This window comes from Protopterus annectens, chromosome 2.part1, assembly GCF_019279795.1.
Source record: "Protopterus annectens isolate FY-2018-M chromosome 2.part1, PAN1.0, whole genome shotgun sequence".
Classification (NCBI taxonomy): domain Eukaryota; kingdom Metazoa; phylum Chordata; order Ceratodontiformes; family Protopteridae; genus Protopterus; species Protopterus annectens.
The window spans coordinates 1,942,686,813-1,942,706,812 of NC_056729.1; the positions used below are offsets into that span (position 1 = coordinate 1,942,686,813).

At 36.3% G+C, this 20,000-nt stretch overlaps 1 protein-coding gene across 2 annotated transcripts in view; it reads left to right on the forward strand.

Moving 5' to 3' along the window:
* Nucleotides 1-20,000, forward strand: part of KHDRBS2 (KH RNA binding domain containing, signal transduction associated 2) — a 2,078,353-nt gene that overhangs the window by 115,719 nt on the left and 1,942,634 nt on the right. Inside the window, exon 2 of one of the 2 annotated variants that reach the window (XM_044063332.1) lies at nucleotides 15,081-15,149. The exons of the other annotated variant lie outside the window; for it this stretch is intronic. Within the exon in view, the coding sequence (XP_043919267.1) occupies nucleotides 15,081-15,149 (69 nt within the window). The remainder of the gene's footprint in view (nucleotides 1-15,080; nucleotides 15,150-20,000) is intronic. 2 annotated transcript variants of the gene reach the window in all.

Here is a 20,000-nt window from a genome sequence, read left to right on the forward strand (position 1 = left end):
TTTATGTGCCACTACAAGCTGGTTGAACTGCAGTAGGCTTGGCAGTTCAAACCATCCTAGGCGATATAGGTTGTGACAGTGGTGAGTCCGGTAGGCTGTGCCAGTAGCAAATCTGGCAATGTGGTTATAGCAGGATGATAATTTATTAAGATCTATTTTGTTTAAGTTGGAGAATAGAGGTGAGGCATAGAGAAGAGTTGATAGCAGATGGGAATGGGCAATTGCAGTTCTAGCAAGTGGGATAAGGAAATGTTTGATTCTGTAAAGAGAGCCAAGTTTTTTATTTTTTTATTAAGGGTTTTCATAGTTTGATTGATATGCACATCAAACTTCAGGTTGTTATCAACTATGACACCCAGTAGTTTAGTTTGAGCTTCTGGGGAGATGATGGTGCCATTGTTAGCAGTTATGTTGAAGGCTGGCATGTGGGGGGGAAGAGAAGCAACTTAGTTTTGTTGGGGTTTTGGATTAGATGTTGATTGGAGAGCCATTTTTCCAATGTGTTGAAGGTAATTTGAGTTAATGTGAACTTTAAAGTAGCTGGTTAGGTGTCAGAACAAATCAAGGTGGAGTCATCTACATATTGAATGCAGGTAGCATCTGGGATGACTGAATGAAGGTCACTGATAAAGATGGAGAAAAGAAGGGTTCCTAGTATCAAGCCCTGGTGGACTCCTAATGTGATGGGTAGGTGAGATGATAGCTTGTCCTGCCATAGGACTGCCTGTTGCCTGCCCTGCAGGTAGGATTTAAACCACTGGAGTGCATGATTGTTTAAGGAGAAGGCCTTCAAGGTATTTATAAGCATTTTGTGGTCAACCATGTCAAAAGCCTTGGATAGATCTAGAAAGAGTGCTGAGGATAGTTTGTTATTATTGTGGTTGTGGTAATGATGCTAGAGAAAGAGAGGAGGGCAGAAATAGTACTGTGGTGTGGCTTAAAGCCATGCTGAAAGTTGGACAACAGCTTGTTCTGTGTGAGGTAGTGCATGAGCTTTATGTGTGCACACTTCTCCATAATTTTAGCTAGAGGTGACAGAATAGCTATGAGTCTAAAGTTTGACAGTTCAGTGGAACTACCTCCTTTATGGAGAGGTATGACATGGGAGATTTTCCATATAGTGGGTACGGTAGCTTCAGATATAGCTCTTTTGATCAAGATAGAGATGGGGTAGGCTATGGTGTCGGCATCCTTTTGCAGATAGTTTGCTGGGAGGAGGTCAGCAGTCAGGGTGGTTGGTCTTAGTTTCTTAAGTAGGGCATGAGTAAGTTGAGTAGGAACAGGTTGGAAGGTAAAGTATGTTTGAGTACTGGGTGCGGCTACATTAGAATTAGAGCCATTAGGAGAGAGTTGGCTGGCTAGAGACTGGATAGTCTCTGTGAAGAAGCTGTTGAAGTTATTAACAATGTCTACTGGGGATTTTTGCTGGGAAGCTGAGGGGGTGGAGTGGCGGTTTGGCCTGGGTGGAATATTTTGTTTATTCCTGCCCAGAACTTTTGAGGTTTGTTTTTGTGTTTTTGCAGTAGATGGTAGTAGTGGTTCTTTTTGTCTAAGGTTATGGATTTTTTGGTGTAATTCCTTAGCTGTCAGAATCTTAGTTGATCAAGTGGGGCTTTTGTTTTTCGGTAGGTGGCCCATGCTTTGTTTCTGAGTGAAATTTTGGTTTTGGTATCTTTAGAAAGCCATGGTGCAATATTAACTTTGGTTCTAATAGAGGGGCTGGGAGCATGGGAGTTAAGAATAGCAAGGAATTTGGTGTTAAAGTATGCTACTGCTTCATCTAGGGGACACGCATAATGCAGGACATGTTCCTTTTCATCTAGTATGTCAGACATATCTGAAACTTTTTATTCAGTAAACTTCAATCTGTGAAACTGCCTGCAAGCTCCTTGAGGTCCCATAACCATGTTTTAAAGAGCATCTGAAGTGAGGAGATAGACAGAGAGGAATTCTTACTAGGAACTCCGGTAGGACCTATGAATTACTGACCACAGAATCCTATCTGAAATAATTTAGTTGACACCTAATCTAGTATTCAATCTGCTCTCACTAACTGTCTCCCAAAGCAGTACATTTGTATTTCTACCACAGGCTTATACAGCTCTGCTTCCATGTTCTCTAACATTTGTTTTAGCTAAAAGGAATGTTTAGATAATTGGCAGATAACCAAAATGGCAGATTTCAAACCAAGGAGAAAAGAAGAAAGGAGGTAGTAAGTTATGCTATAATAAATTTAACATTGAAATACAGTTACTATTTCCTTAAGTCTGTGAAACATATGTGCGTGAATTTTAGATACATTTAACCAATTTTAATATTGGCCTCTGTGATTTTATAAAGAAAGTTCAGTGAACAAACAGATATGATTTCATCTTCTGGAATAATCCAGGCTTTTTAGTAACAGACCTAACCTCCCTTACAACACTTAGTCACAAGTATAGCTACAGTTCTGAAATGCAGCAAGTTTGTCTTCAGGCATGATATAAATTTCACTCATTGCTGGAATGGGGAGTACAGTGCAGGAAAGACAATATTTATGAATTCTCCATTTCTGTTTGTTCTGCTTCCATTCCTAGCTAAGAAGTGGGGAAGATGAATATTGCTGCTACTTCTAGCCTGATGTCTTGTAACACAGACTAGATTGTTTTGCAATCATTCTATGTTCAGGATCAATACTACAGCTGATACTAGAGGCATGTAGCCTGAATCAAATTCACATATCTGATCAGGGTTACATAAGGCATACAGGCTGACAAAATCCATGCCCACAAGCGTTATATCTTCACTTCTTAGAGGGTTGAAAATACCATGTTGTGTCATTTTACCAGAGCTCTCACTGTCAGACAACGTGTTTACTTTATTTCCACTATATCTAAAATAGAATATACTGCAATGATATAGATTCATTAAACAGGCTTTTTTTTTTAGGATGGGAACATTTATTTTATATCATGTGTTTTTTTTATCATAATAACAAGGCATTATATAACATGTAACTTGTTCAACTATAGTTCATGCTTGGATATAAGAACTTTTCTCCTCAGTTATAGATCACAGGGCCCACATCATTTCTTTTGTGTAAAAAGCTTGTTAATTAATTTCTAGTTAATGGGATTTTTTTGTCTCTAGCTTGTGTAAATATTTGTTTTTTGCTTGTTTCTTTATTTCCTCTGTTGTTTTCTCTTAATTAGCTTTAAATTAATATCCAGCTGTTTAACTCAGTCATATTTTCATATAAAGATTTTGCAAAAATATATTCATGTAGTATGCTTACATACTATATAAAACTATAGTTTGGTTTCGTCAAGGGCAGATCATGCCTACTGAACCTGGTGGACTTCTTTGAGAAGGTCACCAAAGCAATAGATGAAGGCAAAATCATTCACACTGCCAACCTTGATTTGGCCAAGGCATTTGTCAGAATACCCCACTCAGGCATTGTTGACAAACTCAAGAGGATAGGTAAAAAAACACATGTCACTTGGTGCATAGCCAACTGACTCACAGACAGGACCCAGGAAGTTAGAACTGGGGTGTCCTCCTCTACAAAGAGACCAGTCACAAGTGGAGTCCCTCAGGGATCAGTCTTTGGATTGCTCCTTTTAGGCATTTACTTATCAGATGTCAAGGCCAATGTCAGTGGTCTCTGGCTGACTATATTTCCTGATGACTGCAGATTAGGAGCTGTCAATGAATCTCACACTGACACAAATGTTCTCCAGGAGGGACTGATACAGACAAATAATTGACGTCAGAGCCATGGGCTAAAACTAAATGCCAAGAACTGCATAATAGTATCCTTTGGGAAGTCATCCATTGATGGCAACTGTCATATTTACAACACACCCCTTAGAGTTGACCCAGTAGTCAGGGACTTAGGGACACACATAGATTATAATCTAGCCTTTGATCATCATGTGTCTACAGTGGTGAGGAAATCATTCTATGTTGCACAACTTATAAACAAAGGTGTGGCATCTAAGTCCAAGGAAGTCATTGTTCCACTGTAATCTCGATTCATCAGACCTATAATTGAGCACAGCACCTCCTTTGGTATGTACCTACCCAGGCATATCCAACAATTGTAACTTCCACATAGGTTCCTCATTAAATGAATACAGGGCATAAGTAATATGTCCTATGCCAACTGCCTCAAGGCCCTATCCCTGTATTCTGTCTCTTACAGGATTTTGAGGGGAGATCTATGTCTGGCATACAGGGCATTGTCAGACCCCACTGTAATGGACCTCCTGCATATCCACAAAATAAACAGCACCAGAATTACCTCATCTAAAGATTAAACCTTGCCTTTGATACAAATAGGACCTGCTGGAGAGAGAGAGGTATATATCCCAGAGTACAACATCTATGGAACAGGCTCTCCATCCAAGTGAAGCAGAATTCCTCCCTAACCCAATTCAAGTGCAGCTTGGACAACTGGATGTGAAACTGGAAATTCATACCTAGTTTGGCATCTATATATTTAATGGACACAGGTAACCTGTAAATGGTTCATCTCCTCGACCCATACTGACAGTTATCAAGGGTATCAGAACTTGTCAGAGAAATGGGATGCATGGTTAGGCTTAAAGTGCCCTTGTGGTTGTTAGCCTAGTAAACACCTTTAAGTTCATAGGTTAGTACTAAGCTAACTGAATTTACAAGCCATTTTAAGCTTAGTTAATTATCCTTTGTGAGACTCAAACCCTGCACCTTGTGTTTGTAAGGCAAACACCTTAACCATTAGGCCACCATCTCAACCTTGATGGCCCTAAACACCTATGAACCTATTAAATACTTTAACACTAGGCATAAATAGATTAATTTATGCTTCATAGTCAGTCATATTTTCTGACCAGCATCCAAAATTAAGGTAGACTGAGCCTTGGAGAATATCATTTACTAAAATGAGATGTCTGATATAATTTACTATGGTCCTCTTATGGACTGCTGAACTGCTCAGCCCCAAGAAATTGAAACACTCATAAATGCCTAAAGCAAAGAAGGTTGATAAAGTTAACTATGTATCTTTGTAGGGGTTAAGCACTCTGTACCATATATTCTGAGGGAGAAGCTACTCACATTACCCTCAAGATATAGATATAGATATATTCATTAATTAAATGCATGCTCCAACTCAATGAATGGAGAAACTCTCCCAAAAGAAAGAAAGAAATTATTACTGGCACATACTTAGAAGAATCACGACTCCTCCTTATAGTGCCTCACCTGCAAACACCTATACCAACAGTCAGCAGTTATACACATTCCAACTTTAAACCCAGACACATCTCACAAAACTAACCCTAACATCCACTCCTAACCCCCTTTTGCTTATATTTGTCTTGATCAATGTTATTACTGGAAACCAGTACATTCTAAGTACTACTTTACTCTAACTTAAACTATTGAATTTTGTTAAAACTTGCGACTACAAATGAATATTATACTTTGTAACTTTAAAACTATGAAATCTTGTTAAATCATGTGTTTTCCTATGAATACTTGCTATGTAGAAATGTCATAGTTGTTTGTTATTAATCTGTGGAGTTTTCTCCCTGGACCTCCGCTGAAAATGGACATGTATCTAGTAGGACTCTCCCGATCAATAAATGTGAAATAAAAGTAAATAATAAAATACACTCATGATGACATACTGTGGAAATTAATTATTACCGTTATTTTCCTTGGTGTGTCTTTTAATTCATGCTGCTGACATTCAAGGAATTTCACCTTGGCTATCTGTTGAAGAGCCCATTTACTATTAAACTGCGGTGCATGTGTGCGTGTGTTAGTACATTTCTTGTTTATTATTTAATTATATTTATTTATTTTAGTAGTATAGTCCCTTGTACTCCCTACACCCCTTGCTAATTATACATTCCAGCTCTGAAGGGACACAACATTGGGGTAAACAGCAAACTTCTTTATCCACTGTGTATGATCCCACAAAGACCACAAGCATTGCAGCATACCTACAGCTGTGTAAGTTATCTAACCCAAAATTCGGTTACACTACTATGTCAAAACTGAATGGAAATGAAATAAGCATTGATGTAATCCTAAAAATCTAAAATTGCACCAAATGCATATAGAACAAATGAAAATCCTAAGTTAAACCAAGTGCATATACATATAAACACACACACACACACACACACACACACACACACACACACACACACACACACACACACACACACACACACACACACACACATTTATTTTATTGTTATATATTTATTTATTTACATATTTATTGTTATTTATTTTACATTTATGTACCAGAATAATGATTCTGTGCAAAAACAATGCCCCTTTTCAGTGGACGCCCGGGAAGATAAACTCAAGATTTACTGTACAGCAAACAGTTGCATAGAAATTAAAAAGATGCAATAATTAGTACAATTAGTATAAATACAGAAATGTGGTTCACATCATAAAATATACACAGCAGAATGAGTTACCTAGAAAGTAAAGGAGATACTGTATTTCATACCATTAGTATACATTTAAGATCAAGATTCACAGCATGAAATATATCAATTGGGAGCAATTTATACTAAAATTCAACTTTATTTTTCAAAAAAAAAATCACAGAAAATAAAAATTAACTTTTCTTTCAAGGAAAAAAAGTCGCACCGCTGATTTCTTTTAGCTAGGAATTACACAGCCTCTCAAAGGTCCTCCTAGAATAGGCTGACTTAAAAGGTCTCCATGCTGCAGGTCTCATCTAGATGCCAATTAAAGTTCTACATTCTAGAAGAAGTCTTCCATGTTATAAAATGAGAAAACGTTTTATTTATTTGTTTAGGCTAATTGCATGGATCATAGTACAATAATTTATTTATTATTGTACTATGATCCATTTTATGTTCTGTTTTGTTCTGTTTTTGTTGAACAGTGCTTGGCAAGAAGTTTATGTTGCAAGGAATATTTTGGTATGGCTATTTAACTAGTTTTATATGTAGCCCTTTTATTACTAAGTACTTGCAAGTGACATTTTATTAATTAGTTTTTAATTTAATTGATCACATGATCATTTTTAAGCATTTCAATAGGAGCAGTTGTTACATGGTGTTCATCTTGATAAAGCTCAGTATTGCACTGAGCGAAAGCGCTTGAGGGATTTACTACTGTGTGGTTTTCATCTAATAAACTCGTTCGTTGAATTTTATCTACTGGACTTTCATTTACCTTTTTTCTGCTGTGGATCGCATTTTTGTTTTTTTGGCTAAATTAAGTAATTACTACAACTGGAATAGGATATTGGTGTCCATTAATTATGTGTTTCATCGCAAAGGTAGTCATGTTTCTTGCGACATGAAATATTGTTGAATCTGTGTATATGCAAAACTCATGTAAACATAGTCATTAAACAATTTTTGTAGGGAAACATTATTTACTAGGCATAAATGTTAAAGACTAAGCAAAGGGCTGGGTTATTTTATGTCCTGATATTATGATAGCAGCTGGCATGACATAATATGCTTAATAATGGAAGATAACTAGATTTGTGTATTACCTAAGAGGGTCAGAAATCAAATTACAAATAGTAAAGAAGACAGCATATGTGTTGTACAGTAAAGAGATTCATTTTCAGGTAGGTCTATTTTATGTATAACCCCCCCCCCCCCAATGATTATGACCTTTAAACTCTTAAAGGATGTATCTTATGTACGTTAAGCAATATTAAACATGGACAATGCCAGTAGTTAATGCTTGGCTTAAATGAACAAGTATATTAAACATTACCAGAACTTTAGACTAATGACTGGTCCATTAATAAAACGGAGAATGAAGAAGAGGATGGGGTTATTAATTTGTCATCCACGATGGACAAATCGATATGAAGCTGCTCTATATATTACTCCTTGCATAAATAGCTGACTCATGCATTTCAGTATGAAGGTAAAAAAAACAAACTTATTTTCACAAATTCTTAAAAATGTTCTTTAACAAAAGAAAACCAGTGAAAATGAGCTTTCGGTTGTGGTATGCTGAATACATCTTAATTTTATAAGTCTGATCATAAAGGAAACAACAATGCTATATCAAAATATATACCTATCACTTTCGTTCATTGGGCTTGTTATGTGGGATGCCTTCTGTACAGAGTTTGCATAGCCTCTGTTTGTCTGACTGAGTTTTTAATGAGTGCTGTAACTTCCTCACATTCTATAGGAGATGTGGTGATCCAGCAAGTGTGTGTTTGTGTGTGTGTGTGTGTGTGTGTGTGTGTGTGTGTGTGTGTGTGTGTGTGTGTGTGTGTGTGTGTGTGTGTGTGTGTGTGTGTGTATGTGTCAGTGTGCAAGTGCCATACCTCTCAACCACTTGGAGCAAGAAATCTGGGCAAAGCCATAAATAATGGGGGGACAAAGGACCAAAAATTGGGACAATTTTTAAATATTGCCCTTACAAACTTAGAAAATTGACAGAATAACAGGTTTTGTGTTAGCATGAATTTTCTGAAGGGCATGAGGTGTGAAACTCAAATGTCCGCCATTATTCTCTGACTTTTACTTTAATGATTTGCCACAGATTTGCCAGAAAACCTCAGTTTTATGAAAAATGGACCAACATTAGGAGGCAAAAATATGGACATTCTGTAAAAATCTGTATAGTTGAGAGGTATGGCGTGTGTGTATGTGTCTGTTTCTGTGTGTGTGTGTGTGTGTGTGTGTGTGTGTGTGTGTGTGTGTGTGTGTGTGTGTGTGTGTGTGTGTGTGTAATAGGCTGGCATCATGCCCTGTGTAACTGTCTCTGCCTTCCATCCACTGAGTACTAGGATCAAGCTCTGCTGTAAGCCTTAACTAGATAAAACAGCTATTAGAGAAGGAAACAAAATGGATGAATAGATAAAAAAAAAAATTAGTTCAGCTTTTTTATTTGTTTTTGCTGAGTAGTGGGTAAATATTCTTTGAGTACATTATGGCACACCATATATTTTGTGATGGCTAGAAATGTACAAAATTATCTGCTGATGGGAATTTTTTTCAACATTGGATAAGAGCTTTTAAAATCAATCAGATAATATTAAATTCTTTCACTTGTGATATACACTTTAATACCAAGGCATTAAACAGTTTAAAAATTAAACTTTGGAGTATATTGAAAATAGTACTGCAGTAGCACATATATCTGCTATAGATCAAGTATATATTTATCTCCAAGTGAAAAGTTCAAACTTTTTTGGGAAGGAAATGGTATTGATTTTTTTCTCTATGATGTTAAAAAAGAATATGATGTGAAACTGAGATACTATTCAAATAAATGTATCCACAATCATAATTGATCCTCATTCTCATGACAATGGACAATAACAATGCATCACGATGTATATATTTAACAGAGGCATTTGCTATCACTATTGATGGCATTCTGATTAACGAGTTACAGAGATTATACTCTGATGACTTCTTTTAACAGTGATCCTTCATATAAAACACTAATCCCTGTGTATTAAATGTACATTCGGCATGTTATCACTGATTATGCCTGCCTGCATAGCACTACAGTGTTAAGCCATATTTACTGAAGCAGGTTGCAAAGCTGTGTACCTGTTCTAACAGAACTGCATCATCAACATTCATTTCTAACCATTGCTCATGTCATTCTTATAAATAACTTGCAGTGATTAAGCCCCAATGACCTCTCCTTGTTTTATGTTTCCTGGTCCTTTCTATCTATACGACTAACTTAAGCCAGCACTCTTCAAGAATCTCCCCTTGTATATGTTGTTGATAAAGTTCTGATAGCACATGTAAACAATTTCAATCGGCTTCAATAAATATGGCTTAACATTATTAGAAGCGATAGTAACCTGGCAAACAACTAAAGCAGTGTTCATCTACTGTGTGGAAATAACATTGACTAACTGCAATAAGCATTGGTCAGCTCATTGCTGTGATGTCTTTCTCTGTTTTAACCAAAGATAAACTGTATCTTGGGTTGTTTTTAGCAAAATGTTCATTTTTGAGGACAGGGAGACTAAATGTCACAATCCTATGTCCAAAAATCTTATCCTCAAGTGTAATCCTGCAGCAGTTTCTAAACTCATTTTATTAGTAGTGCAGCCACTGGGAACACTGAGGCAACATTCAAAACATGTCGTTAAACTTATTGCTTCTCATTAGTCATATAAATGCCATTCTTTTGCAAAGAGAAGGTTCTCTGCACTCCCAAGGTCATGGTATGTGATCTTCAGTCCTCTATAACTGATGACATACAGTGCTATTCTGTTTTTTTGGAAAAATCCTTTGATTAATACAACAAAGTGATATCACAAAGGTTTATGTAATGGTACTGTGGGGGTATGAGGGTGCAGTTTACTCACTGCTAAGTACAGTACGTGGGAGCTGTTTCTTAACCTTCTTGTATACTTTACCTCAAAATGTTTGATCATTTAATGTTGGACAACATCTGGGTCAGATGGTATGATTTTTCATAAACATAACATTTTCTTTATTTAGTGGAAGATTGTTTTACTCAAGAGGGGCACTGTGAGGTAAAAAGTGTAACTTACCTTAAAACCTGCTAACCATTGTTGGCTACCTTGAAGTGATTCCATGTAGTAAATTAGTTAAAATGCCAAAGATACTGATTGTATCAAAAGGTCATGAGGTATGCCTGAAGCCAGTATTCCATGTGGGGGGAAGCCATCCAGAATCTAATGTGAGAGCAGCTGCCTTCATATCCTGAGCAGGTTAATATAACCAATTGTAAGGAGTGCATTGCTTAATAGACATGCACGTCTGCTTTTTGCACAAAAAACAAACATATGTCTTTTTTATTTTTACTAGGAATTGAAGGAAATTAACAAATTTAAAAACATAGTTATCTGATTAGTAAAATCTGGTCATACTAAATTATAATTCATGGCTAGTCCAAGCAGTGAGATAAACATGGATAAAATAACTGCCTTACTTGTGTTAATGATGTTTTCTGATCTCAAACTGACCTGATTTATAACTGTAGTCTTATCTGATAATTTATCACCCACAGTCACCATTTTTGAATTCTATCCATTAATCAGTCCTTTACCTAATGAGCTATATAGCTGCTCATACTGTAGGTTCATAGGTGTTTAGTAAGCTAACAAACACAAAGGCCTTTTTCAGCCTAGCCATGCACCTCAAAGCTCTGAGATGTTGCGATACCCTTGATAAGTGTAAGAAGGGGCTTGGGAGATGAACCATTTACAAGCAAGTGCCTGGGAGATGACCATCTCCTTCCATGCTGACAGATAATGCATGTCTTTAGAATGACACCATAAACTAAATTGGATTATTAAAGTCAGTCATCTTTTGTTTGCATTGTGACATCCTTGGAGAAAATAAAATGTTGCTCAGTGCTAGGCTCCTACCATCCTGAGACACATACTCTGGGAGCTGCATGATATTGTTTCTTTATATAGTCTAGGGAGGTACATCTGAGGCATTTACTCCCAGATGGACTATGACTGAGACATATTCCTATTTCTGGTCCAATGACCTAAGTGCATGCGTAATGTGGCGGATCCTAACCCCTGATAAGCAATTGACCATGACTTCATACTTACTCAGCCTGGTGAAAGGGACATCAGTGTGTCTCATGATGGAGTCTCCAGTGACCAGAATGTTGGATTGGGTGGTGCCTTGCCTTGTGGGCTTAGTAGTAGAGGCTCCATGACATATAGATGTATGTGTTGATGTGGGTGTTGTATTGAAAGAATACATTTGGGGCTGCTCAGGGTATTTGTTATGTGTACTTCATCTAGGAGGTCCTTGGGGTTTAGTAAGGTCACATTTAAGTACCTCAGCATATGTTGGTCTATATGTCTGCTTTGAATTGTGTGTAATGGGTGCAGTGTGAGTACTACTGACAAGCTTATTGACATTAGGAGTGCTTTTATGTGAGAGCTTTGCCTTCAGTGGCATTGTGTAAATGCATCACTCACATACCGTATCAGTTTGTTTGAGAATTATACTGGTTGTCGGTAAACCTGAGGCAATTTCTACCAAGCTGGTAACAGATAGTGGGAATGTTTGTAACCATAGCAACAGACCCTTTTTTATTGATTAGACAGTTGGAGTGAGAATATAAAGCAATGTGTGAATACTGAGTACACCAAGGGGCGAAACCAGTAACTGGTCTGTGTTTGCAGCAGTATGGCCACTGTGAAGATTACCTGAATGGTTGCTCTGTGCATTTGCACTTGGAATAAATTTTTAACACTCAATTTAGTGTTCGTTTTGTCCTTAACTTGTGGATTTTCATTGGATATGTTACAGAAAGTATGCGAGTGCTGGAATCTGGTTTTGGTGATTGTACATTGAGTTCCGAGCACTGCTTTTATCCGGGCGAGCACCTATTTGCTTTTGGGATATATATATATATATATATATATATATATATATATATATATATATATATATATACATATATATATATATATATTTATAAAACAAACAAACTTCTAGGAAGAAAGAAGAGAATTGAGACAAACAGGTGTTGAGGGCTTTCATTCTTTAATAGATATAAGAACTCCATCAGAATAAAACAAGGAATGAAATAAAGCCTTACTATGCTGCTCTTCAAAAAGGGTTCCTATTATGTGATCAAAGTTTTGAAACTTCGAACACGACAATATTGAACTTGTCTGTTTGAAGTTTTAAAACTTTGAACATGAAAAAAAAAATAAAAAAGAACCATGCAACAGTAAACTAACTGCTGCAAGTAGGGGAGCAAGCCACCCTGCAACCCCACCCCCACTCTTTAAATACACCAACTCCGAGATCGCACTACAGTGCAGTATAGTGCGGTCTCAGGGTTGGTATATTTAAAGACCGGGGTGTGGGGGGTGCAGGGGTGCTTGCCCCCCTGCTTGCAAGGATTTGTTTTACTTGTAAGATTTTTTTTTTGATGTGCAAGTTTGACTACATGGTTTCAACCATATTGGGTTCGAACTTGTTGAAATTCAGTCACATAATAGGAACCCCTTTAAAAACAACAACAGCCAATAAGCATCCTGTATAAGCAATGTAACAAAATAAAACATTACAGTCACCAATGATAAACAGATGTGTAATGTAGTAGGTGGAATTCACCTGTACCATTGCAAAGCACATTTAATATTCAAGTTTTTATTAATTCCTGGGGAAGCTTCAGCATTCAGAAGCAGCTGCCATTTCAATTGTAGCACTTCTAAAAGAGTTTCACTGTCACCTAAAAAGAAATCAAGTTGTTCCAGTGCAATAAACTTAAAGTTTGAAACCCATTAAAAGGTGAACTGTGTTTACCTAGTGCATTCCTTTCATCATATGTCTGATTGCTGCTAAATGCTCTTCTATCTTCTCTGATAATTTCCTGTACATTTAACTTGACTCCTTTTAGGTGAAAGTGAAACTCTTTTAGAAGTGCGAGAATTTAAATGGCAGCTACTTCTGAATACTGACGCTTCCCCAGGCATTAATGAAAGCTTGAATATTAAATGTGCTTTATAATGGCACAGGTGAACTCCACCTACTATATTACACATCTGTTTATGATTGGTGACTGTATTATTTTGTTTTGCTACATTGCTTATACAGGATACTTATTGGCTGCTGTTGTTTTTAAAGAAAGGCACAATAAGGCTTTACTTTATTCCTTGTTTTTTTCTGTTGAAGTTCTTATATCCATTAAAGAATAAAAGTGCTCAACACCTGCTTGGCTCAGTTCTCTTCTTCTAGGTCTTAGACGTTTGTTAGATATTTAGTTGTTCTTATTTATGATTCTTACACATATATATATATATATATATATATATATATATATATATATAAATATATGTGTGTGTGTGTGTGTACATACATCATGTATACACACATACACACACACACACACACACACACACACACACACACACACACACACACACACACACACACACACACACACACACACACACACACACACACACACACTCTGGTATGCTTACAAAATAATCTTAGGAGATTCTTTCACTTGCTAAAATAAATATGCAATTAATGTTTATTGAAACTAACCATATCTAAGAAGAAGGTATTTGTAAATCAATGCCTGGGCTACCGCAATGTCTCATATTGTAAGAGTCACATGGATTAGGATGAATTATGAATCTTAATTAAATGTTTGTAGTGACTTCTTGATTTGATCCATCTGTAAAAAAGTGTTGTGTATTTTGGCAATATGAGATGCACGTATATTTTGCATTTAGTCAAATGTATATATATATATATATATATATATATATATATATATATATATATATATATATATATATATATATATATATATATATACAAACACACACACACACACACACACACAAACACGCACACACGTACATATATATATGTGTGTGTGTGTGTATGTTTATATATATATATATATATTATATATACATGAATACATATAAAGCTGAAGCAGGTTAGGTCAAGATATGTTGCTGTACATGTGATTTTAGACTAACATAGCAAAATGATTTCTTCTGATGTTTGGGCTAAATTCCAGATAGATATTGGCTTTTTAAATTAATGGATGTTAATACTAATCTAAAGGTAATCTTGGTGTAGAAAATATGTGATGGAGAACAAGAAATTAATTCCAGGTGTTTACTTTGCTCCCTTAGGAAAGGAAGACATCCTCAAGAAAGCGTAATATTAGATTTAACACATCTCTCAATATTCTACTCCTTTAATATTTTGATCTGCACTGTATAAATACTGCTAGTTGTAAAGACCTTTGCATACCCTCTTCAGCATCACAACCTATTAGTGTGTAATGCAACGACTGGGCTGTGAATACAATGCAGTTTGGTGCGAGATCACCTTACAGGTTTTTTTATTTGCACAAAGCATGTGGCAAAACAATGCTGAGTGAATTGGTATGTCTTTATCTGTCAAAAATTCATAATTAACCTTCACTTTGAAGTCTTTGTTTTGTATGACTAAATCTGAGGAGTATTATAAGTTCAGTCAAACCTGCTTGCTTTGGTATCTGCAGATAGGATGTCGTGCAACATCCTGTCTTCAGGAAGCAAAATGAAGGTTAACATTATGAATCACTTTTTTCTTCAGAGGCTGGTGATGTTGCAGAGCAGCCTACAAGCAGAGACAGTGGATACGAAGACAGCACAAGTGTTCAAGGTAAGCGTGGACACGTTTTTGCATTTCCAGGAGATCGCTGGGCTGGCCCTCTTGTAACTGAAATCAGGCACCCCTTGAGCTTAAAACATGTCTTTCCTATTTCTCCATCACTGTCTTTGAAAACTAAGATGAAGGTCTCATGAAAATGATTGTTGCTTCTAAACATTGGTCACTGGGACTTTCAGGCTAGAGTCCAGAACTCAAGCGGTGGTTTCTAATTATTTGCATCGAAGTAAATTCTGTTTCTTAATGTAGTCTGATCTTTCTGTTATTCTTTAGTATGCAGCATGTGAGGTGTTACGTAATTTTTCACTGCTTGAATATGGGATGGAAATTGTACGTTATGTTATTCTATATCCACAGTGGCACATAGATATTAATCTCACCATCTTCAGTCGTGCACTCTTATTGAACCTGGTTTGCTTCCTCTTCATTTCCCAGTGGAACTCATTATATGTTCTGCACGGCTAGCAGAGAAGGCAGCTTATAAATGTTCATTCATATCTTGCTGTCCAATTTTACTGAATTTCTTTTCAGCTTGCAACACAGGTCCAGTCTGATGATCATGCTGTTTTCAGAAAAAGCTTTTTATTTCCTAGGCATGTAGGGTAGGTGCTAATTTATTGAACTGTAGTTCTTTCAAAGGAAGTACAGAGCAGGAATGCATGATACTTAACTCAACCAAAACACTTAAATATAAAGAGAATCACACAGATATGCACCTATATATATATAAATATATATATATATATATATATATATATATATATATATATATATATATATATCTGTATGTGTGTGTATACATATATATATGTGTGTGTGTGTGTGTGTTTGTGTGTGTGTGTGTATATGTGTGTGTCTATATATATATATATATATATATATATATATATATATATATATGTGTGTGTGTGTGTGTAGATATAAATGTATAGCTATATATGCATATTAATAGATATATCTATATCTAATATGTCTCTCTTTCTATATATATATATATATATATATATATATATATATATATATAGAGAGAGAGAGAGAGAGTGAGAAGGAAAGAAAGGCAGTGAGAGAGAGAGAGAGAGAGAGAGAGATAGATATAAATCTATAACTATATTGATATAAATATAGAGAAGTTATAGATATATATGTACAAGGGTGCACACATGCAGCCTCATGTGGGTGAAGACACACAGACACACACACACACACACACACACACACACACACACATATAGGTATACATGCAGACACGTGCATGTGAGCACAAGTACACACAAAGGCACACACAGGCATGCATGAGCTTATACATACACACACACACACACACACACACACACATATAGGTATACATGCAGACACGTGCATGTGGACACAAGTACACACAAAGGCACACACAGGCATGCATGAGCTTATGCATATACACACACACACACACACACACACACACACACACACAAACACAGCAAAGCGTAGTCAGTTAACAGAAATAGATTTCCATGATGGCATATTGTACTTAATTATGCCATATATATATATATATATATATATATATATATATATATGTATATATATAAGTGCCACTATAATACTGCTCAGCCAAACTTATTACACACCTCAGATTTTAAGCATAACAGAATTTCATGCAAGCAGTCATTCTGACCATCACCTACCTTTGATGCTTCAATTTCTAGTATAACCTTGCAGATTCATATATTTAGAATTTGAAAATGCACCAGTAATAATTATTACTGGGTCATGGTGGCATTTTGGTACCCCTAAGGAATTACAATGTTGTATTTGGTGCATATGTCTTATCCCAGTTAAGTTCTAGCAGCATTAGTCCATACAGTAATGACAATATAGCAATGTTCATCACTTGTGCAGTCACCAGTTTTCCTTCTTTGTACAGTACATGCCTCAAAATTCTGTTATATGTACAGTATTAAGATTTAAACTGCATTGGTTAGCAACTTTTGCCATGGAGGCATACGGCAGCTGTTAATTCAACGTGCTTATCCCCACTCAACTGCAGCACCCTCTTGCAACTCCAACAGGGATGAAATAAAAGAAGGATTCACCCTTTATAATCATGTATATGAAAGAGAAAGAAGAAATACATTTTAATATTGCCAATATAGTACAAAAACAGGGGGCAGCCTGTTGTGTGCCTTCTACATGTAATATAGGTTGCAGGACAAGTCATGGTGGTGTCATTCACTCTAGATTATTGTTATTGTGATACCTCGACTCCATGTTTCAAAATATGAAAAAGGGACTGGGTGTGGATGGTTGGATGGATGGATAAATAATTCATTGACTTGTATGTTCAGTTTATATCACATACAACAATGTCATATTTCGCAGAATTATTGTTATTTAGTCATTGATTTTACCACTAACAATATTATCTATTACTCAATTTATATTGCAAGATAGGTTGAAAATCCAGCTTTCAATGCATTCTTATAAAAATAAAGCTGAGATAAAAATATGCAATATTATTAAATTCCTGTACTTCATTGTATATCACTAGTCAGAAAAGGCACTTGAGTAGAGGAGTGCTTTTTAATGATATGATAAATATTGACTTCTGCACTAATACAAAGAATAACATTTGCTGATCCTGCATGCCTTATGAGATGTGCAATAAATTTATAGCCAATTTAAAGACATTGCTCATTCATTAAACATTACCTTGTTATCTAAAGCTGTCATATTTAAATTTGTTCATCCACAAAATTTGTCCTTGTTATTTAAAGTTGTCATATTTAAATGTCTCTATTTGCCATTGTAGACATGCATTAGACTTTGACAGAGCTAAAATATATTGACCTTTAGCATATCAATTTATACTTCTTATTGGTTCATAAACTTAAAGTAAATACCCATCTTTATTCACCATGCTCTTAGAACACAAGCATCTATAATCGTAAAAAAAATAGTCTGGTCACAATTTATTGCACAACACACCTCCTCTAAAATAGTGCCTACTATCTGCATGTTTTACCCATCCCCCAAACATGTCACTGCTTACTCTTTCTATCCTTTCATCATAACTGTTAGGCAATTTATTAAACATCACCTACAGCTGTCTTGACACAGGCTAAATGAGCCAAACACACTAGTACATGTGTGACAATATTCAAGGAACATGCAATTAGTTCCAACATGCAAACATAGGTGAGCCTGTCATATCATGTGCTTAGTTCTTATTCTATAATTGAATAAAATTGGTCTGTTGTATATATGCGAAATGCATTTACCCTACTATATTTGACTTTGTTGTAAGGTTTTGGCTATGGATCTGATCATGGTTGAAACTGCTTTTGGGACAGTTATCCTCTTATCAAATTGAGTCAAATACAGTTAAATCAAATATATAAAAGTAATTTGCACAGAATATATAACTACTATTTAGCTTCTGTTTTGTAGATACTTTTAGGGTGAACATCCAAGAAAATTGCAATAAATAAATAATAATATTATAAATATCTTGATATGCATTTTTCTTGCAGATAGTTTATCTTTTTCCCCCTGAATGTACACTTAAGCCTGACTTACGCAGCATACTGTGGTGCAGCGCAGAGGTGCAGCGGTAGAGTTGTCACCTCACAGCAAGCAGTTCTCTGGTTTGATTCTCGGCTGGAGTGCCTTCTGTGTGGAGTCTGCATGTCCTCCCTGCATTCATATGGGTTTTCTCCGGGTACTCTGGTTTCCACCCACATTACAAAAACATATGTCTAGAGCCTTTCTCCACAGGCCTCCACTGAAAAATGGCTTTGTTCCAAGTCAGACTTTCCCAGTAAATAAATTCTGAAATTATAGGTACACATGCAGCTTCTGACCTAGTGGTAACTAAAAGTTATTGGTGTACATGGAACAGATAAAGCCCCATGTGGAACAAAAATTTGTGATCAAGCCACAGGTTCAGGCATCAAGGCAGTGTACATTTGGTTGGGGACACATGGCTGAAATGACATTTAGCTGTAGAGATATATAGCTGTTGTGAATTCCCTGTGGACAGAAGAAAACTGTGCCACGCCAACAACTTCAGTAACCAAATGCACTGCAGGAAAATAATGTCTATGGTCGCCATGGCAACATGAGACAGCAGGCAGTATGGGAAGCATCAGCAGCAGGCTGGCCAGAGGGCATGTCAGTAAAAATGCAGTGCAAAATAGGCAGTGCTTTTATAACTGGTGTGTGTGTGTGTGTGTGTGGACCATCACCCCTTACACAGTGTCTAGGGAATATAACCTGAAATGCATACTGAAGTATAAGTGTGACTACAGTGGTACGCAGGATTTCCTCCATGCTGTAGCACAGTTGTACATGTTGTAATTACATAAGCATGTTGTATACTGAACACAACACTCATTACTTCTTCTGCCCCCATACACTTGGGTATTAAACCAGTGGGGCATGGCAACTTGTGCTTCTCTTTTCCCACAGAGAATCTGCAACAGCCACATTCCTCTATAGCTGAAGGTCAGGTCACTTCAGTCACATGTCCCCAGCTAAATGTACCACAGGGAAATGTCTTACAGCCTAGCTGCCTGAACCGTCAAGTCACACTGATCATAACCCTTTTTTATGTATTCTCTGCATGGATGCTATCACTCACAACATGAGCATTGCTTTCATTTTTAATTTCTTGACATCCATGTCTCAAACACATAATAACTGGCAATAATGAGAGATCTGATCATAATCCTCTAGGTTTTTAATTGGTTTATTCAGTTCATTAATAAAAAGAAAAGAAAAACAGCTTGATCATCTATGTTGCTACTTGTATGGACATACCATTTAACAATACATCTCTCTGCGTAGTCATGCATAAACATCAAC